Source organism: Panthera tigris, chromosome E1 (genome assembly GCF_018350195.1).
Source record: "Panthera tigris isolate Pti1 chromosome E1, P.tigris_Pti1_mat1.1, whole genome shotgun sequence".
In the NCBI taxonomy this organism is placed as follows: domain Eukaryota; kingdom Metazoa; phylum Chordata; class Mammalia; order Carnivora; family Felidae; genus Panthera; species Panthera tigris.
Window position 1 is genome coordinate 15,657,656 of NC_056673.1, and position 27,428 is coordinate 15,685,083.

General features: G+C 43.3%; 1 protein-coding gene across 4 annotated transcripts in view; it reads right to left on the bottom strand.

Moving 5' to 3' along the window:
- The window catches only part of VPS53 (VPS53 subunit of GARP complex), a 136,770-nt gene extending 110,308 nt beyond the window's left edge, over positions 1-26,462 (bottom strand). For 3 of the 4 annotated variants that reach the window (XR_006211092.1, XR_006211091.1, XM_007076103.3), the window contains exons 1-4: positions 26,248-26,462; positions 24,379-24,459; positions 14,577-14,626; positions 12,843-12,909 (exon numbers count right to left, since the gene is read on the bottom strand). Coding sequence is in view for 2 of the 4 variants with exons in the window: in XM_007076103.3 (XP_007076165.1) it covers positions 12,843-12,909; positions 14,577-14,626; positions 24,379-24,459; positions 26,248-26,334 (285 nt within the window). In the remaining 2 variants the exon portion in view is untranslated. Of the gene's footprint in view, positions 1-12,842; positions 12,910-13,014; positions 13,187-14,576; positions 14,627-24,378; positions 24,460-26,247 lie in introns of those variants that run through there. The other variant, XM_042966257.1, reaches the window with a different exon arrangement.
- Between the last annotated feature and the right edge of the window lie 966 nt (positions 26,463-27,428).

Consider the following 27,428-nt stretch of genomic DNA (forward strand, 5'->3'; position numbering starts at 1 on the left):
ACGGGAATCTCATGGCTATGGATGGGCGCACGTGTACAGCTTCCCTGTACCCTGGAACACACCACATATCTTCTAGGTCTGGCAGTCATGGTCAAAGGCTGGATGGGCACCCATCAGATGAGAATCACTGGCGTTAACACCAATTCCTTCACTGCTCATTCAGAAATCTTGAGTATAAAGGGGTTTTATTTAAAGCACAGATTTCTTTCCAAGTTTGTGAACCAAAAGAATGTAAAGGGCAAAAGGAGTAATTCGCACCTTATTTGTTAAAATGCTCCGTTCCACCTAAGTCACTTTTATTTATGATTTCTGCAAACCACAGCCACTGAAAACATGAACCAAAGAGATCTTTTTTATTGTTTTTAGGAGACAAGCCAGAAGTTAAAATCACAAGGCAAGACTAGGACACAAATCCAGCAGTGCCCAAACAAGACTAAACATTTACTTTTGAAAGTTCTATCGCTTCTCGGCCTTTTGGCTAAGATCAAGTGTGAAAGTTCTGCTTGTATCTGTTATCACCCATAACTTAAAATACGTTAGCCCCGAAATAGCTGGGAGTGGTGAATGCATTCGAGCTCAGCTCCCTTTGAGGAAACATAATCCTGGGGGACAAGCACATTGAGAGCAAAAACTCCAAATGGCAACACCAAGGAAGTGTTTAAACAAATGTCTCAGCTAAATAAAAGGTAGAGAAATTCAGTATTTTAGGAAATGGGGCACACTTAAAGGAACAATTTGTCCCAGCTTAACAAAGGACTGTTTCCCACAAACAGCTGGGACTTCCCAGTTGCCATGTTAAGTTCTAATCCCCCATATTTTACTATTACTTGTTAGTCACTTAGAAAGTCCCATCTATATCACGAATCTTCATTCAGAAGAAAACGACCTTTTGTGCTGACAACTGGATGTTCCTTCAGCTGACTTTTGGAGGTACCTTCTGTACCAAAAGCCCTTTAGGCCATGGACCCCCTTGGGGTTCCATCTGAATGATCTCCTCCCATCTCTCTTGCCTCTCTCCAGTACTACCGGTGTGCACAGATCACTCAGCTCTCTCCTTTCAGCCTTGAGCACTTCTCTCTGCCTAGCCTCCTCATCATGCTGTGAAGGACCTAGCTGATTAAGAAGGCCATGGTCACTGTCATTGCAAGGGACCTAGCTGGTTAAGAAGGCCATGGTCACTGTCATTGCGAGGGACCTAGCTGGTTAACAAGGCCATGGGTCACTGTCATTGCTAGGATTCCCTTGGGAACCACTTAACTTTTCAGGTTCTGAACAGTGATTATCAAATCCGCTTTTAAAGTTTGTCATTGTTGGGCACCTGGGTGGCTTAGCCATTAACCATGGCTAACCAAACTTAGCCATGACCTGACTTTGGCTCAGGTCATGATCTCACAGTTCATGAGTTTGAGTCCCACACTGGGTGAGCTCATGCCCTGTTGTGGGTGAACAGGAGTCCCACTTTGGGTGAGACCCGCTTCTCTCTCTCTCTCCCTCCCTCCTCGGATGCTCTCTCTCTCTCTCTCTCTCCCTCGGATGCTCTCTCTCTCTCTCTCTCTGCCCCTGGTTCACTTGCACCCTCTCTTTCTCTCAAAAAGAAAAAAAAACCTGTCACTATTTCAAAAGAGAATTTGGGATGGACAAGTACACAGCATACTGGGAAGCAGAAAATCTGGACCTGGGATTCACTGACTGTGATTTGGGGCAAGTCACAGAACCTATCATCTGAGCCTGCCTCTTCACCTGTAAAATGGAGAGAATTATACCCATTTTATATTACATCAAGTAATTTGGAAATATTGCAGCAAATATTTTGTAGAATGTAAGACAAACATGCTTATATTGTAATAAAACATCAACATTATAGATCAAGACAAATGACTCAAAATGTACCTTCTGTCAAAGCAACTCTAACATGTCTCTGCTTATAGTGAATCAATCAAGAAAGACACATTTCTCCTACAACAATACACTCTTAATTCTAGAGGTCTGGGTAACTCCAGAGCTGACAGATGTATTGGAACCTGGCCACAAGATGCTCATCCAGTCACCAGAAATCTCCAAAGATCAGAATCTCCAAGTATTCAACGAAAAAAAAGAGTGTAGCACTTGGCCTACATAAATGATATTACCATATGAGTAGGCGTTGGCTACCCGTCCCTACTGTTCTTATGTGACCGAGAACAAGAAAAGTTCAGAGGTATGACAAGGGGACAAAGGTGAGTAATTCAGTCTGAGATGGGATAAAGACCCCTCAGTGCACCTCTTTTCTTTATGGAAGACAGTATTTGGGTCATCAAATTTACCTATCAGTAAGTACATCTCCCAAGAAATGTCCCCCTTATGCTTGGAGGCCATTATGAAAGTAGCACTAATATATTTTGCCTAACATCCATACTCCAGGTATCACGTGCAACACTTAGAGACCAACACAGCATCTGTTCAGAGTTTACAATATAAACATGGAAACAAAAATCAAAGATCCTGGCATGTGACCCAATACTGTATGGAGGATGATAGTTTCTTACGTTTCAGAGCTTTAATCTAGAAGACTATAGAACACCAAACCAAAACAGACTAAGAAAAGCATTATCTTTAATTTTACAAAATTAATCTTCTTCTAGAGAAGACCTCAGAGCCCAAACTACAGCACAAGACATTTTATAGCTATATTACAGACTCACTGGGATTTATAAATGGAAATGATGACAGAACAACCACAGCACTGAACTCCCGCTGTTCTAAATCCTGTATTTCCATGGGTGAAAAAAGGAAGAGCAAAAAGGAGGTCAAGTTCTTACATGAAGACAGAGTTTCAAATTTCCATCCATTGTTTAAACATATTTGAATGACTTATTGTGTCAAGGATCTGAAACCCAGAAAGCTTTGCCCTGTCAGCAATTTTTCTAACGTGCAGCCTCAAACTAAGGATGGAATTTTCCTTCCCAAGTCACTAACTACTAGCAGTCAAAAGCAAGAGTAACCTGGGTAATAGCCAGAGCAGTTACAGTAGTGATGAATGGCATTTTCCTCTTTAGATGTAGAGACTCTAGTTTAAACTTGTGACTGCCTTTAACATGGAAACAAGCAGATGGCAAAAGTTATGCTTGACCTTTTTTCTTGGCTCCTGAGGAGTGCCAATTTATATGGGGATGGCTCAGAAGAATAATAAACTTCAGTGTTCCTTCTTGGCACACTATTTTCCTAAAACCATTTTCAATAGTCATACTGCACACAAGTGGGACTTGATGTGTTTCTAAGGTCAGGGAGGAAAGAGTCCAACTGCTGGACTTCTTAGCTAAAGGAAATAATCGTGGTAGTTTTCTTTTTTGGAGGGGACAGCATCACCATTATTAGGTCCTGAACACAAAAGCTTATGACTCTACAGCTAATCTGAAACACAGTCTGTATGGATAAAATGAAGATAAAATATGAATGTACGCTTGTCTAGTGGAAAAATAAATCTATTAAAGTTCAGAACAATGTGGAAAAAAAATGTTTCCAAAGAGATTAAATACACTGAAATGATTAAAAACTACCATATGATCCAGCAATGCAATGCCTAAGTATATACTAAAAGGAATTGAGAGGAGGGACTCAAACAGATATTTGTGTGTCAGTACTCATTACAGCATTGTTCACAACACCCAAAAGGTGGAGACAACCCAAGTGTCCAGGAACAGAGGAACAGATACACAAAATGTGGTACATGCATACAGTGGAATATTATTCAGTCATCAAGAGGACTGAAGTTTTTGAACATGAATGAAAATCCCAGATGCAAATGCCAGAATTTAACAACACATTAAAAGGACAATAACACAATGACTCAGCAGGTAGGATTAAATGTTAAAAAAATAAAACCCCAAACTAAGCTAATCAATTAGATGGAAAAGCCATGTGATTATATCAGTAGATGCTGAAAAGGCATTTAATAAAATTCAGTTTCAATTTTCTGGCAAACATGCTTAGTGAGCCAAGGTCACAAGAATAACTCCTTAACAGTCACAGATTCTGGAAGTGAAAAAATGTCATACTTAGGGTCTCTCTGCATTGTTCATTGCATTATCCTCAATGCCTAGAATAGTGTCCAGCATAAAGAAGGCACTCAATATTTACTGAGTGAGCCTCCATGCTGTCAGCTCAGAGCCCAATGCGAGGCTCCAACTCACAAACTGTGAGATCATGACCTGAGCAGAAATCAACAGTCACTCAACTGACTGAGCCACCCAGGTGCCCAACATTAAAAAAAAAAAAATTCTTAAAAAAAAAAATAACAATAAGCTCATTATATGTTAACATAAGTAACATGTCTTTATGAAAAATAACTGTATTCCCCCTAAACAAAACAAATTTCACAAAAATGGCACCATTTCTTTTTTTTTTTTTTTTTTAATTTTTTTTTTTTTAACGTTTATTTTTCTTTGAGACAGAGCATGAACAGGGAAGGGGCAGAGGGAGAGGGAGACACAGATGAACATATGAACATAAGGGAAGGGAAACAAAAATAATATAGAAATAGGGAGGGGGACAAAGCATAAGAGACTCTTAAATATGGAGAACAAACTGAGGGTTGCTGGAGGGGTTGTGGGAGGGGGGATGGGCTAAATGGGGAAGGGGCATTAAGGAATCTACTGAAATCATTGCTTCACTATATACTAACTAATTTGGATGTAAATTTAAAAAAATAAAAAATAAATAAATAAAATCTGAATAGAAGGAAAAAAAAAAAACTGAAAAGAAAAGAAAGAAATATTTTAACACCTTTTCCCTGGGCTTGTTGATAATCCTCCTTGAAAGTACATCAAAACTCAAAAAGCGGTAGATTCTTAAAGATTAGTTGCAATGTAGAATCTAAAACCTTATTAATGAACTTATCATACCAAGCCACCTTGAAAGCCATTGGTCAGCTAGGCTCTCGCCTGGGATGCAGAAAGCCAGAGAGAGCATTGCTCTTATATTAACGGTGAGAAAAAAATACACAAACCAAAAAAATCACAACTTTCCTTGAATCCATCAGAGAGCTCAGGACAAGCAAGGACCATCTCACATGTGGCCGAGCTGTTCAAGCAGACAGGAAGGAATACGCTAAAATTTCTAACAAATGACTGACGGCCAAGTGCAGGGCTAGCACGACAGTACAGAACCTCTGGGAGCTGCCTGCACAGAACGGTTCGCACCCACTCTGCGGCTCTTTCTGGAGATCTTGGCCGCGTGCTCGTGAGAAAAGCTGCAGAGTGGGAAACCGGAGAGAGCCTCCTCCTGGAGCAGAGTCGGTGGACTCTGAGCAGGCACCACAGGAAGGGCGTGAGGCCCTGAGAACCACTGCTGGAACACACCTCTCAAGAGCCTGAAACCCCTGGGGGAGGGGCAGCCCTGGCAAAAGTCTGATGCGGGTCGTAAGGCCAGGACAAGAGAACAGAGCCTTTCGCCACCCCCGATGGAACAGCAGGTATTCTAGGCCACAGGTAAGCTGTGCTGCAATTTTCATTCACAGACAACGGCTCACCGAGGGACAGTAGGGAGGCTTGCAGAGCCTTTGAAGTGGCTCTGAAGCAGGGCTTTAGGAATGAAAAGGAGTGGAGGTGATGGAAAAGTCACAGGAACTTGACAAGTGCCTGGATGCACGGAATTGGGATATTCCGGGGGTTACGTCATAGCAGCAGCAGCAGCACCATCTCGGCCATTTGCTGAGCACCACAGAGCCCCGCCACCCTGAAGCAGTTATCACTGTCTCTATACCACAGACAAGAACCCTCCGCTCAGAGAAGTTAAGAAACTTGTCCAAGGTCACACCCAGGGGCAGAGCCAAAATTTAAATTCAAAGCTCAGGTGTTTTCATTTGACCAGGATGCCATCCAATGTTATATCAGTGACAATGTCCAATTACCCCAATCCTTAGTGAATTCAAATAAAATGCGCCCTTTTTTAGTTCTTCGCTCTCCACAGAGGAGAGCGAGGACAGCTATTTGACTTCCTTACAGCTTGTCTTAAAATCAGAGATCATAGAAGGCAAGTGGCCAGGGTTCCAATATGCAGCAAACAAATCACTCTGCCGAGAAGTGCTGGTAAGGCTCACGTGCCATAAAAGGATTGAGGCATGGTGATCAGACTGAACCGTCACTACAAGTCCTTGCCTCAACTACAGTCAGCAGTGCTTGACAAGTAGGCAAAACTGAACACTTATTCAGATTCGACTTGTCAAATAAAGGCAAGCCAACCTTTGCACCAGATGTAAGAAATGCTGCCTGGAGAACGGTGGAGAGCCTCGATCAAAACCAGAGGCACCACTCGCCAACGGAAGGCTGCCGGAGAGGTGCAAAGCCCCGAGAACCCTCATAACCTGACTCCACTGCCCCAGTGGGTGGTCACAGGGCTTCCGGCACTCCCAGGTCCTTCTCAGGTCTCAGCAATTTCTGAAGTTTAGTGTTGTCTGTAGACATTTTGAAAATGTCATTCCAAAAAAAACTAAAAAAAAAAAAAAAACCAAAAAATGCCTAACCATTCTTGGTCACTAATGGACAAATTTGAGCATATGCTTTAAAAGCTCAATTGCTCGGGCACCTGGGCGGCTCAGTCAGTTGAGTGTCCAACTTCGGCTTAGGTCATGATCTAGGGTTTGTGGTTTCAAGCCTCACGTCCGACTCTGTGCTGACAGCTCAGAGCCTGGAGCCTGCTTCTGATTCTGGGTCTCCCTCTCTCTCTGTCCCTCCCCTGCTCATGCTCTGTCTCTCTCCAAAAATAAACATTAAAAATTTTAAAAAAGAAAAAAAAGCTCAATTGCTTTAGATTTAGTATGCTTCAGCAGGAGGAAGCAAGTGACAGTGCCCCCCTCCCCTTTCTTTTCAAACTATTTATAGCCCCTTTAATACTAATGCCATTTATTTTTTTCCATCAATGGGCTTCATTTTCCTCTCAGAGAGGATAAGAGAGGATAAATTTGAAGTGATTGAGGGGACAAATTCAAACCATCTCCCTAGAGAGCTGACAAATACAAATTCATAATCCCACAAAATGAAGATCAATGTTATGCTATGAACTCCCGCCATCTACCTAGTTCAGGGTCTTGGGGAGCACAGCTATTTTTGTTCTAACGCCTGAATTAGACGATAGCCTAATTTTGAGGATGAAAAGCAAAGAACAGTTCCTCCTTGGAAGGCAACATGCTTTACTGATTTAGTTAATAAATCTATACGATGTCTCCATGAAAAGAGAGAAGGCAAGTATGATTAGCCCCCCATTATCTGAGGAAAATGGAGACATGGAAAATTTAAGAAACATGGCCCTGGACAGATACCAAGGACAGGAAGAAATTCTTTGTTTTCTGGGCCTGGCACTTTGTACCAAAATGAGGATAAGGAAGAGAAGAGAAAGTGTCTAATAGCGTGCCACGTGGCTATGAACCCATCCTGTTCAACCTTTTCGTCTACAACGTGAGCCAAGACATAGAATTTGTCTGGCAAATGTGCTAATGATAAAAAGGGGAAGTCATCAAGATTCCAAAAGGTCTCAACTGGCTGGGGTAATCAAGCAAAACTAGCAAGATGAAATGGGGGGGACAACATAAAGTTCAGCACTTGATTTCAAAAGAATTTCTTAAACAAACAGAGGAAAGTTGAAAAGTAGTTCATATGAAAAAAGCCCTGGGGCAGATGTTGCGAACTGTTGGCACAGATGTGTTTTGTTTGGCCTTTGCAGTATTTGTGAAAAACACTAAGCCAACACTGAAAAATGTGGAGAGTCGCACAAAAATCCGGATTTCCGGCTTCTCTTGAAAACCTGATAGGTCTGGCATCTCCAGGTGTGCATTCAGACATGACAACAATTGGTTAGAACGGAGATGTGGCTGTCCCCTTTAGATAGGGCATTTACTCGCCCGGTGGATACACATGGACGCACAGTGGCCTGCTGAAGCCATTTAGGTTACTTTTCTAGCGCTGTGAGCATCTGTCTGAAACTCCTGACCTGGGGATTTCAGACAACCGCCAACTCCGTAGAAGCCAACAACATGACATGGCCCAAAATTTCACCCCAAAATCCAAGGTAATGAATGAATGGGAGAACAGGGTCTAAACCAGTGGTCCTTAACTTTTGAAGAGTCACAGACTCCTTAAGAGAATTTTGAAAAATCAATGAATCTGTTCTTCAGAAGTAAGTCTATCCATACAAAAATGAATAGTTAATTTCAGGAAGTTGACAGTCCCTGAGCCCCCAGTTCCCCTGTTAACAACCCCAGTTTATTTTTTTTTTTTTATTTTTTTTTTTCAACGTTTTTTATTTATTTTTGGGACAGAGAGAGACAGAGCATGAACGGGGGAGGGGCAGAGAGAGAGGGAGACACAGAATCGGAAACAGGCTCCAGGCTCCGAGCCATCAGCCCAGAGCCCGACGCGGGGCTCGAACTCACAGACCGCGAGATCGTGACCTGGCTGAAGTCGGACGCTTAACCGACTGCGCCACCCAGGCACCCCAACAACCCCAGTTTAGAACAAGGAGGTAAACTGTCCCACTGTGTGCCCACACAGTATGTGTCCTCTTGGCCAGGAACCATGTTTTAAGAATGATGCTGACAGGGGTGCCTGGGTGGCTCAGTTGGTTAAGCGTCTGACTTCAGCTCAGGTCGTGATCTCACAGCTTGTGAGTTCGAGTCTCATGTGGGGCTCCATGCTGACAGGATTCATTCTCTCTCATTCTCTCTCTCTCTCTCTCAAAAAAAAAAAAAAAAAAAAAAAAATGATGCTGACAAACTGTAAGGTAACCAGGATGATAAAGGATCAGATCGTAAAAGGATCAGATCGTAAAGCTGAAGAAACTAAGAATGGTTAGCCTAGAAAAAGGAACAGTAAGAAAGGAACATAATATCCATTTAAAATTTCAGAAACTATAATAAGGAAAAGGGATTACACACCGGTCCAGCTGGCAGAACTCAGCAATGAGAAGTTACAATGAGGTCTATTTTACTATTTCAGTTCAGTCTAAGAAGGAAAGAAGTTTCTTACAATTAAAGCTGTTGGATACTGGAAAAGACTGAACCTCTCCTGTGGAACAACAAAGGAGCGAGTTGTCCATCATCGTGAGTGTCCAAGCAGAGGCAGAAGGACACTGAAATGTCAGAGACGCCATAGAAAGGATTCCTGAACTGGGAGGAAGGTTGTACTGCAGATACTTGAAGCTTCTTAAAAACCGAATGTTGGTGAGCTGAGCTGGAGATGGCAATAACAATTTCTTCCCCTCCCGAACCTTAGTCTTGCTCTGATGCAACAGTAACACTGTAGCCAAGCTCCACTCAAGAAGACAGAAGCCCAGTGGCTAACCCTCCCGGTGCTTCTCAGTGAACTTACTGGGAACTGGTCAAAGTTTGGCCACTCTCGAAATGTCACATGCCAGCTTTCTCTTTTTCTAACCCACTCCTCTATTCACCTCTTTCCCCCCCTCAGCCAAGCTGTCTGTTTTAATTCTTGGGAAGCTGCGTAACGCTCGTAGCATATCAGATCCTGTATTAGTGGAATTGACTCATCTTATCCACAAAGTTTGAAACATGTGGGCATTTAATTAAAGCTTTGGCCTGATGATTTCAGCAGAAGAAAATGGGGAGAATTCTGTGCTGTATTAACTCTGTATGAGCATCACAGTCTGGTTAGAAGAGGTCACAGACTAAACCAGTTCGTCTGCCACGTAGGAGGTGGTCAACGATCCAAAGTTCTCCAAAATGTGTAGCAGAATGCTAACCGGGCAGCTGGTTCCGAATTCTCAAAAAACTACAGGAAGTGCCTTCCTGTGTCTTCAATTTCTAAATCACTGCCTCCCCAAAAATAATTTTATAGTTAGAAACACTGCTTTTCAAAAATGTTTGCTAAAAACAAATCTTTCAAGACACCACGAATGGGAAATAAACATTCCCTCTTATTTACAGATTAAAAAGCACCCTGGTTCTGGTTGGACACAATCAAGGTGAAAGTTATAAAATGAAAATTTCCTTCTGCCCGTAATATTGCTCTCCTCCCAAGTGTTCCTCAGAAACTTAGGAAACAAGTTCTGAAAGCAAACTTTTACTCTGTTCCAGGGAAGAGGGGAATCTTGGGCCTCTCGACCTATAAAACTCAGTATTTTGGAACATCCATAATTCTCCCAAGTCTGTGCCAGGCAAATGGAGTCTCTCTTCAGCAAACCACCAGCCAGCCAGGGCTGGATAGCAAGGCTTTACCCATAGGGGCTGACAAGAATGGGACTCAAAAGCTCCCTGGAAAAAAAAAGTCTCTATTCGAGCTTGCATTACAAACTGTTGGAAAAGATAGATGGAGGGGATGACAGGAAAAGCAATTATTTCTTCTGGGCTTCCTCTCTGTCTGGATTCTAAGGAGACGAACACAAAATTCCACCACAGATTGAAATGCTATCTAAACATTCTTGAAAATGTGGTCTTGCTCTCTGAAACCGGACCTGGCCCTGCTGCATCAACCTGTCACCTATGAACACGTGAAGGTGGCGAAGGCCGACATTCCCGCGGGCGGTCTAATTTGGGGCCCGACCTGTCACTACTGCTAGTTTGTGACCGCAGGTCAGATCATAAATAACTAACTGCAAGATACACCTCTACATGGCATGACCCAACAAAAAGTCTCGATGCGTCCTTCACGTTAGGTTCATGTTCTTGGAATTTTAAACACCTGACGCTCTCGTTAAGTATTTCAGTGAGCCGTTCGAAGTGCAGGTTGAAATCACACTAGAAAGGTGTGTCATTATTTCAAAGAGTAGTCATTCGAGACTGGGCACACACAAATCAAGCTGTAAACAACTTTATAGGGACACACGCTGATCAAAATGTTTCATGGTAAAGGGCTTTTGTTTATTTACAATAAATAAATAGTCTCACATAGACCAAATGTTCAATACCGTTGAATAAAATGTTACTGCACGTGAACTATGTGTTGAGAGAAATACAAGGATGGGGAGGATTTAGTTCTTGCCTCAAGGAGCTTATAAACTAGTCGAGGGGGCAAGATTTGTTCGCTAGTAAGTCAAAGGAGAGTACACGCACAGGCCTGGGAGTCTGTGGGCAGAAAGGATATACGTGTAGCTAAGGGGTATCGAGATGAATCTGCTCATGAGAAGTGTGGACCAGATGAGTTCCAAGTCCCTTCTAGGTCTAAAATTCTAATTCCTGTATATCCAGATGAGCTAAACAGAAAATTTCATGGAGGAAGCAGTGTTTGAGCTGGGTCTTAGGTAGATTTTGAAATGAAGTTACTGGAAGAAAAAGAGGAGAGGGAGCATTTCAGACAAAACAAAGTAAAACGCACGGGTTCAGAAAGCACGGTGCCTGCGGAGCACTAAGCCTTCTAAGGATCTCGGCAGGACACAAAACTGGAAAGGCAGATTGAGGCCTTGAATGCCAAATAGAGGAACTTGGATTCAATCTGGTAGACAGAGGCCACTGAGGTTTCTGAAGAGATAGATGACAAGGCCAGACATGTAGAAGGAAAGATAAAGGGCAGAAAGAGGCTGGAGTATTCGCAGGCTACACTGTTACTCTCTATTACCTCTAAGGGCCCCATGTACACAGGCCTCACCTGCCAAAGAAGCCATGCTTCATAGGAGAAACCTAAATAGACAAAAACAAAGCAATAAGGGCTAAGAACGATGCAGGGACTAGGAAATCGGATCAGTCTTAGGAAACAGGTCTATATACAAATACTGCTGCTGATGACAACAAGGAAGGAAGGAGATACTTACAAATGGGCCAACGGAAGATGGTTACTAGGAAGCAAAGTTAGTCATAAAACGTAGGGGAAATCGAGACATGGATAAAACTAAAAACGTAAAAGAGACACATAATACCTATAAGCTACTAGCAGAGGAAGCAGGAATAAGAGAGAGCAGGACATTTATACGTAGGATGACACCTCCCATCCGCCCAAAATTCGGGTAGCATAATGTATATTTTAAGAAAATAGCTGCACTAAAAAATGTCAAAGAGGACAAATAACAGAACTGAAACTATCACAGAGGCACACACTGACCTAAGGAGTTAGTATTGAAAAGGGAACAGCAGGGGCGCCTGGGTGGCTCAGTCGGTTAAGCGTCCGACTTTGGCTCAGGTCACGATCTCGCAGTCCGTGAGTTCGAGCCCTGCATCGGGCTCTGGGCTGACAGCTCAGAGCCTGGAGCCTGCTTCGGATTCTGTGTCTCCCTCTCTCTCTGGCCCTCCCCTGCTCACACTCTGTCTCACTCTCTCTCTTAAAAATAAATAAACATTAAAAAAAATTAAAAAAAAAAAAAAAAGAAAAAAAAGAAAAGGGAACAGCAGAAACTGCACATAAGACCAGAAAAGGCATGCTCAGCATCTCTGTTATGACAGCAATTTCTGAAATAAGATGCCTAAACAGAAGAGAATCCAAATGAAAAGGAAAATGGTTAATAGCTAACAGCTGGCCCCTCAGTCGTGGAAGCTTGCCTCCTCCCCACACACCCCTTTCCCCCTTCATTCCCTTCCAACAGCCCTCCTTAGCTAGATCCAAAAAGAACTATACAACTATGACATGAATCCATGTCTGACACTGTGGAGAGAGACCAGGAGACTTCAGTTTTCTCACTTAAGCCTACATGGCACTGGCCCGGGTGAGCTGTGCTCCCATATGCTCCTGGTTCAAGGGACGCGGACTGAGAGCTCACTGCTGGTTTAGGCAGCCCACCTCTGACAGTAGTGACACAAGTCATGCACACTTCCTGCCGCATGGGGGACAGATCAGAAAGAAAGTGCTCTCCACAAGCATTCTGGTCACTTGGTCATTGGGTGGTGAAGAAATCAGGAGGATATGATTAATATGGGGGAATAAGTTACTTACTTGCCTGCCATCCTGCCCCACGTTCGTCTGACCTCTTACAACAGTTCGAATATTGTCATCCAGTCTCCTAGTGAAAAAGTTCAGGGATACAAATCATTAAAACAATCTCTACTCTAGGGTGACCAAAAGAAAAACAGCTGGTAACTTATCCATCAACTCCCACAGGGGGCACCTCCTTATCCAGAGAACCACACAAATTTGAATGATGGAACACTGAGGCCTCAGACCCCCAGCTAAGGCAGCAATGGCAGTGTAAGAAGCCGAGCCCAGCATAGGCTGATGAGTAGTCTCTGCCTTTTAAGAAGCCTATTCTTGCTTATTATTCAGAGCTGTCCGAAAGCACCAACATAACTTAGTATTTTTCAATGGAGAAAACCAGGAATGGCGATGTTGCCGAAACTCTATGGGAACAAGTCAGAGAATTCAAACTGCCCCCCACAGAATCCCCAGGCACATCCTTAGAAACCTTAAAGGGCTAAGGAGCCGGGGTGCTATATGGGATCGGTGCTTCATCCTCTGGGCCCTGACTGCGATCTGTGTAGGAGGTGGATCTGTGGACTCCAGTTCCAACACGGGCCATTTGGTGGCACCTCAACCAGAGACATTCATACCCGTTTAATTCCACTTTCAGTTCAGAGAATGTTTCAAAGGTATGTTGTTGTGCAGTGATTTCTGGACCATTTTTCCTGTGCAAATCCTGGCCAACTCAGTAGTCTCTGCTAGAACTGTTAGAGCCCAAGCCCACTAAAGCCGAAGCAAGAGGCGTCTTTGCACGTCCTAAGGCACCCGACTGAACAACACACTCATGGCAAAGGTCTTCACTGAAAGGCCCAAAGGTCGTAAGGGAAAAAGGAAATCATCTCCTGGATTCAAAGTGAGGCTTCTCTTCATCAAAAGTCAAACAAAACGGGGCGCCTGGGTGGCTCAGTCGGTTAAGCATCTGACTTCAACTCAGGTCATGATCTCACGGTCCGTGAGTTCGAGCCCCGCGTCGGGCTCTGTGCTGACAGCTCGGAGCCTGGAGCCTGTTTCGGATTCTGTGTCTCCCTCTCTCTCTGGCCCTCCCCCGTTCATGCTCTGTCTCTCTCTGTCTCAAAAATAAATAAACGTTTAAAAAAAAAAGTCAAACAAAACAAATGCAAAAAACGATATTTGAAGTACTGACATCAACCACGTGTCATGTGCCATGTGTCACAGCTGGAAATCCAGACATGGATAAACCAGAACCAGGCTACTGGACAGGAAGGACTCCTGACGTCTAACTCTGGCAAGCACATCCCAGATTAATCCCAATATTTAACCTTCGGTCACCACAAACGCCAATGAGCACATCTGACCATATTGATAGCTGGTATATGGCCCAAGGATTCATATATAAACCCATCCTCACATCTAAGACTTGGAGGTACAAAAAAAGGTCAATCTGCTAAGGAAATAAAACCAATAAAAATAGAGAAAAAATGCTTTTACCCCCTTTTGTAACCAACCATTTTGAATAGCCTGTTAAAGCTTCCTTCCCTTTTTAGAAATAATTTGAAGACTGACCAAAAAAATCCGATTCTTTGCCACAAGGTTCATATGGAAATCCAGTTAAGGAATTATTTTTTTTTTAAAGTTGTCATAAACAGCAAACTTGAGATTTCAGGGTTCTAACAGATAAGTGTGATCTAGGATATGATTAAAATCAACAGCATACTTTTCATCAACTATTAATAATCATATGGTGTCACTTACCTTATTTTCAGTCTAATTTTGTTCACGACTTCATCAATGTTTGCCAGAGACTACAAAAAGAAGGAAAAGTGCCAGCTATTACTTCACTTTCTAGAATTTCTCCTTTACAGGGAAATAATGAGCTATCGAGGCTATTTATGACAGCTCAAAAAAATTAATCATAGTGTGATACAATTTTAACTTTAAAAAAAAAAAAAGAGTGGGTGGTTCACTGGGATGGAGCATCCAACTCTTGATTTCGGCTCAGGTCATGATCTTGCCATTTGTGGGATCGAGTCTCGTGTCCCCTGCTTGTGATTCTCTCTCTCCCTCTCTCTCTGCCTCTCCCCCACTTGCACTCTCTCGCAAAATAAATAAATAAAGTTAAAAAAAAAAAAAGTATAGCAGTTGTTGGCAACTACTACAAATTCCAGCCTGGTATCTATTTTTAGTAAATAAAGTTTTATTGGAACACAGTCATGCCCATTCATTTACATATTATCCACAGCTGCTTCTGAGCCACAAACGCAGAGGTGAATAGTTGCAACAGAGACAGAATGGTCCACAATGCCTAAAATATTTCCTATCCAGCCTTTTACAGAACGTTTGCTGACCCCTGGCATATAGGATTGTGACAAGTTCATATAACAAAATACACCAACTAAAATGAAAGATTACAACCCACAACAAGAGGAATAAATCTTACTAACATAATGTTGCACCAAAAAAGCCAGACACAAGGACGTATGTCGTATGACTCCTTTTATATAGTCCAAAAATGAGTGAGGCTATTCTTTCATGTCAGGAGCCAGGATGGCGGCTATCTTTGGAGAAGGTAGTTACTGTGAGAAGGCAAGAGGGGTCCATCTAAAGACGCTGCACGAATGTCTTATTCTCTAAATGGCGGTTACATGGCTGTATTCATTTTGTGAAAATTCATCAAATTGTACACTTAAGACTTGAGTACTCCTCTACATCATGTTATACGCTGATAAATAAATCTATTTTTTCGAAGTTTGTAGATCCATTAGAAAAAAACATCTGGAAGGAAAAACACTGGTAGCTTTGGAATCTATACTGGTAGCTGTAATCTATGAAATCAGTAGCAGTAATTTCAATCTGAGAAGGGATTCTAATTTTTTCTTCTTTTTACCTGTAAGTATTTTCTAACTGCCCTATATTGGCTACCCGTTGCTATTGTAATTATAATACAGTTATTTTGAGTTTTAGGACAATGACACACAAGTGGACTATTTCCAACCTTAGCCAGCAGAAAATGCAAGGAAATGGTGCCCCCTAGTGGAATAGAGATTGCACAATTTTATAACACCATTTTAACTCAAGTTTTCAAAAAACAACTTTTTAAGTCCTCTTTCCTTTCCCCTCAACAGCTATTTTACCTCAGAAGGAAGCAAGGGTGATGCAGGAATTGTGCTTATTAATTATTACCAGCAGCCTCTGGTGGCAGGAGAAGGCCAGGAGCCTGCCAAGAGCAGGCCTGGTAAAAGAACCAGCTCACAAGTGAGATGTCAGACCAGGCCATTTACATCTTTGTTTACTGTTCTGACAAAGCCACTGGTTACTGAGAATTTTCAGAAATCCAGACTAAGGTGAAAATGAATGTCAGAAAACAGAAGTTATTTTAGTAACTATTTTAATTGAGGAAGCTGTCAAGTTACCCCAAAACCGGACTGGGTATAAACCACCAGTGTAATCACAGAAGCTGAGTTTGTTGGAGGACCTACATTGGGCACAGTGCTGCCACTACGAACATGCTCTGTGTATAGAGGGCAATCTGTTTAGCCTGAGTGTATACTTCTTCATGTGTAAACTGGGCATAACCTCTTCCTTAAAAAAAAAAAAAAAAAAAATTGGGGGGGGGGCGGGGAGTATTGTAAAAAAACTATTTAAAAAATGTTAACATCTAGGGTGCCTGGGTGGCTCAGTCGGTTGAGCATCTGACTTCAGCTCAGGTCATGATCTCACAGCTTGTGGGTTCGAGCCCTGTGTTGGGCTCTGTGCTGACAGCTCAGAGCCTGGGGCATGCTTTGGATTCTGTGTGTCTCTCTCTCTTCTCCTCCCCTGCTCATACTCTGTCTCTCTCTCTATCAAAAATAAGTAATACAACATTTTAAAAAATTTAATTAAAAAAAAAGTTAACATCTGAAGAACCTGGGTGAAAGGTAGCCATAAATTCATTGTACCAATGGATAACTATACCAAATTTTAAAAATTATAGTTTATTTGAAATCGGTAAAACAAAAAAACAAAAAAGAAATTGGTAAAACATGTACGTAACCAAAAAGCCAAACAGTACAAGAGGATAAATTAGTGAAAAGCTAGGCTTCTTCTCTCCCTGCCCTGCCCGTCCGCCCCAGTTCTCCTCCTGAGAGGCAATGGCTCCAAGCTGGCTTCTTCTGTACTGTCCTAGAAACAGTCTATGTATTTAAATTTAAAGCATGTCCATAACTTACATCCCTTTCTTTATACAATGCACATTGTCCCGCATCGTACTTTTTTCACTTAACAATATGACTTGGAGGTTATTCCACAACAGTAAATATTGATTTGGGGTGCTACATACACTAACCAATGCTTAAATTTAACTCCTTAAACATGAAGGTCTTGCTTAAGCCATCACAATTTTTCTAGGAAGAGTAATTCAAAATATTTATGCCTTCGGATGTTCAACTGCATTTAAAAGAGCAATAACATGGGAATGGCCTAAATGGCCACAGTAGAAAAGTTAAAATAAATCAAGCCAAATTGATGCGGTGGACTTTTACACTACTGGAGATGCTGGGCAGGAAGGCTCCAAAACAACAAAGATTGTTTACGATAACATGCTAGTAAGAGGAAAACACTAAAATGCAACTATTAAAAGTCCGGAAAGAAATGTTCTAAAATTATCATGCTTGAAAAGATGCTCAACATCACTCATCATCAGGGAAAAAAAATCAAAACCACACTGAGATACCACCTCACACCGGTCAGAGCGGCTAGAATTAACAACTCAGAAAACTACAGATGCTGGCGAAAATGTGGAGAAACGGGAACCCTCTTACACTGCTGGTGGGAATGCAAACTGGTGCAGCCGCTCTGGAAAACAGTATGGAGGTTCCTCAAAAAATTAAAAATAGAACTACCCTACGACGCAGCAACAGCACTACTAGGAATTTATCCAAGGGATACAAGAGTGCTGATTCATAGGGGCACATGTATCCCAATGTTTATAGCAGCACTTTCAACAACAGCCAAATTATGGAAAGAGCCTAAATGTCCATCAACTGATGAATGGATAAAGATGTGGTTTATATATACAATGGAATAATACTTGGCAATGAGAAAGAATGAAATCTGGCCATCTGCAGCAACGTGGATGGAACTGGAGGGTACTATGCTCAGTGAAAAGACAGATACCATGTTTTCACTCGTATCTTGAGAAACTTAACAGAAGTCCATGGGGGAGGGGACTGTTACAGAGAGGGAGGGAGGCAAACCACAAGAGACTCTTAAAAACAGAGAACAAACTGAGGGTTGATGGGGGTAGTGGGGGGAAGAAGGGAAAATGGGTGATGGGCACTGAGAAGGGCACTTGTTGGGATGAGCACTGGGTGTTGTATGTAAGCAATGAACCACGGCAATCTACCCCAAGAACCAAGAGCACACTTTACACACTGTGTTACCCAATTTGACAATAAGTTACATTGAAAAAAAATTTTTAATGTTTAAAAATATAAAATGATGTTTGACCACATGCTACCTAGACCGATTGGTGACCACGTTCCCTTCATCTTCCAGATTTTCTGCTGGTTTCCCAGCAGGGAAAGGGTGCTAACGTTTAATGTGGATTCATTACACAACACTCTTCTAGATGTTCTACAGAAATGATTTCCCTTAATCTTCTCAACCACACTAGGCATGCTATTTTCTATTCAGTGGGGGGGGGTGGGGGGGTGGGGGGGGCGGGAGATTAGGCTCTGAAAGGATGGATGTTTTGTCCAAGGCTGTGTATATAACATTCAGCACGGCTGGACTTGGTTGGGGTCAATCTTGACTCTTGGGTTTCTGCTCTTTCTTACTCTACCATGCTTTTTTTTTTTTCTTTTTTTAATGTTTATTTATTTTTGAGAAAGTGAGAGAATGAGAGAGAGACAGAGAGAGAGAGAGAGAGAGAGAGAGGAAGAGAGACAACCCTAGGCAAACACTGCCCTATCAGCGCAGAGCCTGATGCAGGGCTCGAACCCACAAACCATGAGATCATGACCTGAGCCGAAATCAAGAGTCGGCCACTTAACCAGTTGAGACACCCAGGCACCCCTAACCATGCTACCTCTAAAGTTAGATCCTCAACCTAACTTTTAGGCATCCCACATATCCAAGGGATGTGGCACACTCCTTGCTAGGTTAGTAATCCTCACGGGGTGGAGGGACTCCCCTGGTGTTGGGGAAATGCCCCAAAGGAATCCAGATTGGTGACCCTGGGTGGAGGTGATACATCTGCTCTTTGAGAATCACCCATCTAGTTTAGTTATAAGGTGGTTGTACAGTTTTATGACTTAAAAATGTTTTAATGATGGAAAAGTATTTCCTGATTCTAATAGCAATTCTTGCTAATTACAGAAAATACAGAACTTCCCACTGCACCTCCATCAGAAAATAATCACCATTAGCGTTTTGGTATATTTTTCTACTGTTCTTTCTAAGCAAATATGTGGCTTAAGAAAATTAAACTGGCATGAGAAACAATTTGGCATCTTACTGTTTTCACTAAACACAGATCCAGAGCATTGGGGGGGGGGTCATTCAAAATTCTTTAGAAAAAAATCTTTAGAAACAGCTCCACGTGACTCTTCTGTCAAAGTTATTAATTGTATCAGTTTTATATTTATTTTTATAGATTTTACCTAGATTCCCCTAATCAAACCTTTAATGAAAACATGGCAAATGATTATCTTCAGTTTTCTACTAGGAGACTACAAAAGTTTTCCAGATCTTTGTTACCAAACCTGGCTACTCTTCAGAACTACCCCTAAGAGCCCTATAAATACAGCAAGCTGAGCTCCTGCCACATGGACCTAGTGAGTTAGAACTACCTGGGGATGCCCTGCCTCCAGGCACATATCTCCAGGCAACCACTGACACGCAAGCCGCTCCTACTCAACAGACACCGCATACACACCCTCCTCCTTAGAGTGACCCTAAACTCATTCTTGATACACTGACATCTACTTCAAATTTTTTTAAGTTTTTTTTTCATGTTTATTTGAGAGAGAGAGAGAGAGAGAGAGAGAGAGAGAGAGAGAGAGGGACAGAGCACGAATGGAGGAGGGACAGAGAGAGAGGGAGACACAGAATTCAAAGCAGGCTCCAGGCTCCAAGAGGTCAGCACAGAGCCTGACATGGGGCTTGAACTCACCAACCGTGAGATCAGGACCTGAGCTGAAAATGGACGCTTAACTGACTGAGCCACCCAGGTGCCCCTAAATATTCTAAACTCGACTCAGAAGTATTTGCTGCAGGTCCATGAGGTGTAGAGATGGGTTTTGCCCAAGATTTAGCAACAGGCAAAAGACATTATGATTCATGCCACTATTTTCTATTACGTTGTCATTACAGACCATGGGAATCTGGGCTGGAAAATGAACTGCTAAGTGTAAATCTGGGGTCGGGGAAATAAAAGCAACCTTGTGTCATAAATTTTCTTACATTGCTAAGAAACTTCACTACACGTTATCGTGTACATGGAGGTACGATTAGACAAGACGTATAACTACATCTGTGGAATGACAAATGTCTACTTGCTACCTTCAGTAGTTTAAAATCAAATACATACAAAAACATATCAGGAAGAAGTGAGAACCTGGTGGTTTCCTATGTAATTTCCAAATCTAACAGTTATTTTTCCTTGATGAGTCAGCATTCTTGATACAGTGGGGCAAATGGTATTTTCACAGCTAAAACTGCTGTCTTTATACAAGTTGTTCCCAAATTTCTACCTCCAGCTAATTCCTAGAATTCCTCTTTCACACTAAACAATGAGCTCTAAAGGCTATCTGTGAAATCTCAAAAAAGACAATCACACAGAATCACACCATTTTCTCCAACTTTATTTTAAAAAATGAATATGTCCATTAGAAATTTTTTTTAATGTTTATTTATTTTTAGAGAGACAGAAGGCAAGTGGGGGAGGAGAGAGAGACAGAATCTGAAGCAGGCTCCAGGCTCCCAGGTGTCAGCACAGAGCCCGACACAGGACTCGAACTCACGGACCATGAGATCATGATCTGAGCCGAAGTCAGATACTTAACTGACTGAGCCACCCAGGCGCCCCAAATATGTTCATTAGAAAAAGCTTAGAAGGGGGAGTCTGGATGGCTCAGTCGGCTGAGCACCCGACTCTTGATTTCAGATCAGGTCATGATCCCAGGGTCACAGGATTGAGCACCCCATTGGACTCTGCACGGAGTGTGGAGCCTGGTTAAGATTCTTTCTCTCTCTCTCTCTCTCTCTCTCTCTCCCTTCCTCCCTCTCTCTCTCCCCCCTCCCTCTCTCCCTCTGCCCCCTCCCCCACTCGTGCCCATGTTCTGTCTCTCAAAAAATAAAAATTAAAAAAAATTTTTTAATTAAAAAAATAAAAGAAAAAGTTTGGAAGGATATATGCCAAAAATATTAACAATTATGAGAATTATGAGCTCCAGACTCAAATATCCAAATCCACACTTCCACCGGAATGGCCCCCCAATGTTCAAAACTTAGCTTGCCCTTACACCCCACTCCTACTCTATTTACCACTAAAGCCTGCTCTTCCTCCTTATCCCCAAATTAGCTTAAAGGTATCTGGTGTTGACCCACTCCTTCTGCCAGGCTAGAGAGCAAAGTTCAAAATCCTTCATTTGGGTGCGCCCGGGTGGCTCAGTCGGTTAAGCGTCCAAATTTGGCTCAGGTCATGGTCTCGTGGTTCATGGATTCAAGCCCCATGTTGGGCTCTGGGCTGACAGCCTGTCTCAGGCTCCTGCTCCTGCTGTCTCTCCCTTTCAGAAATAAATAAAACATGAAAAAAAATTTTTTTTAATTAAAAAAAAAAAATCCTTCATTTGGCGTATAACGTGCAGCTGAAATGCCATTTCTTCAGGGAAGTCTTTTTGGGTCCCTGAGACTAAGTAAGGCGGCGTGTGCTCTGCTCCTACAGTACTTGGTGCGCTTCCTTCATGGCAAGGCTGAGCACTCTTTCTCCCTCTGTGCCTCCTTATTCTCATAACACCACTATTAAACGTTTAGAACGGTGTCTGTGTGTTCAATAAACGTTAACTATTATCACAGTTGTAGCAGAACTTAGGGGTCTTTAGAGAGCAAGCAGCAAATCATAATTATACAAACAGGCTACTGTAGAGCCATAATAATTCGCTTATAATCTGTTAATGGTGTATTTATTACCTGTGAAGGTAGACCAGAAGCTCTGGGTTGGTAAGGACCCCATCTGTCTTGTTCACCCGCTAGGCCCAGATTTCTTAGAAAACTGGGCAGAGGAAGTGTGTTTTGGTGGGTAAAGGAAGGAATTTTAGATTCCACATCCTTTCAACCAGTCTGTGACTTTGGACTCCTAGATGGCTCTGTGGACTTGCTCTCTGAATCCCAGTCTTCACTCGGGCTCTTATCGTCCCCTGTAGGTGATCTGCCAACTGGTCTTCCTGCCTCCAGTTCTGCCTCCCCTGGCTCACCCTCTGCTCTGCTGTCAGATGGAATATTTTAAATGTGAATCTGATCCAGTCATTACCCTGTCAAGAGTCCTTTTTTTTTTTTTTTTTTTTTTTTGAGAAAGAGAAAGGAATGTGCAGGGGAGGGGCAGAGAGAGAGACAGAAAGAAAGAGAAAGAGAGAGAGAGAGAGAGAGAGAGAGAGAGAATGAGAATCCCAAGCAGGCTCCACATTGTCAGCACAGAGCCCGACACGGGGCTCAATCTCACAAACCATGAGACCATGACCTGAGCTGAAATCAAGAGTCGATGCTTAAATGACTGAGCCCCCCAGGCTATCTAAAGTCCGTAAGTGAACAGCCACTGCCTAGAGTCACTGTCTCCAGCGCAGGGCGTGGACATCCCAAAGGGGTTTGCAATAATGCCTATTAGAGTGTGAAAAGAAAACATTAAAATCTCTATTTTGGGGGGGGGCTGGATATAGTATATTTATTGACAGTACATGACAAAAACCTCTGTTTTTATTATTTATGTAACAAACACTACTAAAACCTAATTTATTTAAGACTGCTACTAGAGTATGTACCTAATATTTTGAGGGTGTGTACATACCTAAAACTGGGCCCTGTGACAATGAGCTGTGTGGAAAATATTTCACTGAGAGGCATGGGGAGCCTGCAAGCCTAGAGAACACGGTCCCTTCAGGACCTTTGCTCTGCCAACCCCGTCAGCCTTATCTCCCAGGAGGCTCTGTTCCCTGTGCACACTCTGTGTTTCTCATCTCTGAGCCTTTGTCCCGTGCTTAGAATGAACTTCTCTCCCTGTCATCCTAGACTTGCCCATCAGTTGACTCTGCCTAGGGTAGTGTTCCGCCAGACGGCCACGGGCCTGGCTCCTTCATAGGTATCAAGTCTTAGTTTAAAGGGAAGTACCTCACACAGACCTTCCCCAGCCACTTATCTAAAGGAACCCCCCACCCCCGCTGCACCTGCTGTTTACCATACTATCCACGACACTTGATAATTTCTTGTATATTTATTTGATGGTTTGTTTATTGTCTTCTTCCTCACGCTAGACTCCACAAGACTAGGAACTTGCCTGCCACACCATTTCCCTCCAGTTTCTAAACAGTGCCTGGCATTTAGTAGACATTTCATAAATGTGTGTGACTAAATGAAGGAATGACTCCTTTAAGATTTGGCAGAAGGCCTGCCTCCTCTCTGAGGTTTTGATTTTCTTAGGAAGAACGTTCCTTTGTTCCTCACTAAACCATTCAATACCTCCCCCACAGCATTCATCAGTGTCTCTCCCCCAGCCCCCCGCCCTTGATCATGTACACTTCAAGGGCACGGACTGGGTGTTATTCTTCTTTGTGCCCCCAGCGCCTAGCTTGGTGACCGGTACCTGTCAGGTGCCCACGGAACGTTTGCTGAATTCATAAATGAATTACCAAAAAGAACTCTAGCTGACTTTCTCCCGACTCTGATGCTTCTAATTCTCTACTTCTCACCTAAACACCCAAAAAACAACTGTGTAAGAAAAACCCATCTGTATAGGCAAGCCACCCAACACAACAAAATAAAAAACAAAGTCTGAAAATTCGCATCTCAAAATAGGAGTGAGAGTAGCTTTATGACCCCAGGGTTATCCTCCCCACCTCACTCCCACTCTTCCCAATTAGTTTTAAAAATCCTTTCTACCTCCCAATTTACCACAGAAAATGTAGGGGACTCTTACAGACTAAAGATAGCATTTCTTTCTTCTTCTTCTTCTTCTTTTTGTTTTTAAGTAGGCTTCATGCCCAGCACAGAGCCCAATACAGGGCTTGAACTCATGACCCTGAGATCAAGACCTGAGTTGAGATCAAGAGTCAGACACTTAAGTGACTGAACCACCCAGGCGCCCCATTACAATTTCTAATAATATGCTCACAATACGAAGAATTCCACCCTCACACAACAGTATGTGGTATAAGCTAACCCCCCACCAAACCCCCATCAGTTACAATGATTTGAATTCAACTCTCATTTGTTTATCAAGTCTCCTTAGATCATGTAGTATAACACAGCAATCACAACACTTGGGATGAGCCAGAGGCCACTGAAATGAAGGAAACCCTATACTCACTTGCTCTGTTGGGAACAGGGTATTGATATACTCCACGGCATTGAAATCTGCTCGATCTAGAGGATCCTGGCTTGGAAACACCTGTATAAAGACAGGGGATTAAAAAATAACTGTCATCTTTCTGTCTTGTTTAATGTATTCTTTCTTTCCTTCCTACTGGATGGTAAATTCTTTGAAAGCAAGAAACATACCTTTTTTCATTTTAAAGGCTTAACACCCAACGACTGCTTGGGAAAATACCTGTTAAAGTAAATCTTTGATTTTCACTAACATCTGTAATTTTAACATCTTGGTGCAACTAACAGAATGTGCAACAGTGGCAAGTTCCACAGATATCAACAAAATTCCACAGACAAGGGAAAATAAATGGGCTTTGTACACTATCAGATTAAACCAGCTGATGACATGACTGTATTAAGGAAGGCTTGGTAAAAGACTTATGCATATGTCTGTGATGGCTTAGTACTGGAATTCACTTTGCACTGAAGCAATTTTTATGCTTCAGACAGTGTCAGGAATTGGAGCTTGCATTCAGGAACTGTCCATCTCTTTAGCAGAAGAAAGAACACTGCCTCTGAAAAATAACTCCCTTCAAAAGCTACAACTTGAATAACATGTAACAAGGTAGATTATGAAAGCAGTGGAGTGATGCCCTGGGTACTGGATTTCACCAGCTCAAGACAGTCATTCTGGGAAGCCAATTCTTTTCTGATGTCTGCTCATTAGATAAACCTATGCTAGAACTCAGTCTTCTTAAGAAACAGCAAAAATACACTCTTCTAAAATCCTTGCCAAACCGTAACTGACTGCGTTGTTTGTTTCTTCTATTAGGGCCCATTAGGTCCAAAGAGAAAATGAAATGTACGTCTTTTTCTGTCAGGTGGAGGCTGGTGGGGAGCTGTGGCCTGAACAACAAAACCTTTGCCCAGTGGTCTGGCATCCCTAGGATGTGCCAAGTGTCCTTTGTATGGGGTAATCCAACCACTGGTAGAAAAACACACATCCAAAAATCTATAAATGGGACAATACAAATAAGTTAGTACAGTGGCAGACCTATAATCAGTATTAATGCTCAAAAAAATATTAACTATTAGCAATGGTAGTAGTAATGGTTTATTTCAAAAAACTTCCCAGTGGTCATTAAATATGGCACAACCCTCCTTTTCTTAAATCTCATCCCCTACACCAATTCCTTTAACGGAGATCCTCTCCCTTTATCAGAAGCAAAATCCTGCACAGAAGTCTAAGTCACAATTTCCAATACAATTACTCTTAAAAACCCAGTAAACTTGAAAGGAGAATTTAGTCAACCAAAGAGTTCCGGAAGGGAAGGAAGGCCTCCTGGGAATATTCTTCAACCTAATCCAAATTAATCAACAGCAGAAATTCTCAACCATTTAAGTACGGTAAAGGGTCCTTTTTCAACTTTGTCCCCTCTGCTCTGTGACCCGCTGCAGGTGTTAAAGTTGTTCCCCTTCTCAATTCCTAGTCCCTCACAAGAGGCTAGACGGAGAAGCGGGAGCAGCGGCACACCAGCCTGGTAAATAATCCCCCACATCTGACGCTGGTATCCACGAACTCCCTTCTTCCAGGTTCATGCTTTCAGGAGGCGCGGTTCCTTTGCCCAAACTCACCAGGACGCCTCATCCTCTAAAGACAATCAAGGCCTAGAAAGGGTCCTTCCTCTCCCTCCCCTGGATTCAGCAACCCCTTCCCATCACCACCTCCCCCCAAACCTGTCCTTTCCCTTCGGCGCCTAGCTCCCACCTCTCCGTCCAAAGACTGCTTCCTCCCCGTCCCACTTCGGGTCCCACCCCCAGACTTCCCCACCCTCCGCTCTCCTGCCCGGTCAGGGCACGGAACGCTCACCTGCTCGATGGCGAGCTGCACATCAGGCGTGAGCTGCAGCACGGCTTCCAGCTCCTCCACGAACTCCAGTTCCTCTTCCTCCATCATCCCTCCGCCCAGCTCCCTCCCGACGCTCACCTGAACCCCGAGTAGCACCTCCGGCCGCCCCCCGCCCCCGCGCTCCAGAACCACAGCCCTCTCTTTGCAGCGCTCAGGCAAACCTCCTTTCCTTCAGCCTGCCGGGCACTTCCGGAAAGCAGGGCACTTCCGGGATCCGGGGCACTCTGGGATAGTGGAGGACTGACCTCTGCGACCGCGGAGGAGGCATTCCTGTCACGTCCCCGGAGTCTCCCCGGGCAGTCCAGTGGTCCCGCAACCCCTGCCTGTCCTCAGCTCTCCTTAAGATGGTGTGGGGGCACGCTTCACCTCGCCGAGGGCGCCCCCCCCGACGGAGGCCCCGGTGTTGGGGAGGTCCTGGCCGCCTCCCCACCCCCGGCAGGACCCCCCAGTGAGGGTGAGCCCCGACAGCGTCGCGACCGACCGACAGCAACCCTCGCAGGCCGCGAAGCCGGCGATCCTACCGCTCCCAGGGCCCCCTTGGTCAGTGGCAGTAGGTGTCCCCCTGCCACCGGGGGAGAAATGACCCCAGCTGGTAAGTGGCGATGTTGCCAAGGACAATTTGTCGGAGGGACAGCGTCCACTTGACAGAGTTAAGTTCCCCGTGTGCCAAGCCTCTAGGCAGAGTTTTCTGGGGGTGTCTGCAGCCTCTCCCTAGTGGAGGAAGGGGGAAGAGCCAAATTAGCGCTCCGCAGCTGGGGAAATGTTTACTTTCCGAGGCTCCGAATATCTGGAGTCTAAGTCCCATTCCACGACTGATAAGCTGTGGGTTCTTGGGCAAATTACTGCATCTGCCCCTTCCCCTGCAAGGATGTGGTGAGCGTTAAATATAAAAAGCGCTATGCAAATTTAAGCTAGTAATACAGGTAATATTAGGGTGTCTAGTCCTCATGCACCACGATGGGAAGAGAGGCCAGATCTTCCTGTGGAACTGCTTTTCCTCCAGACGCTTAAAACAATGAGACAATTGTAGCCAACCAGAGGAGTTGTTTTACCAGTTAAACATTGTGCATTTACAAAATGGAAGAGTCCTTGGGCCCGCTGAACTTTTTTTTTTTTTTTAATTTTATCAAAATTGTAGTAAA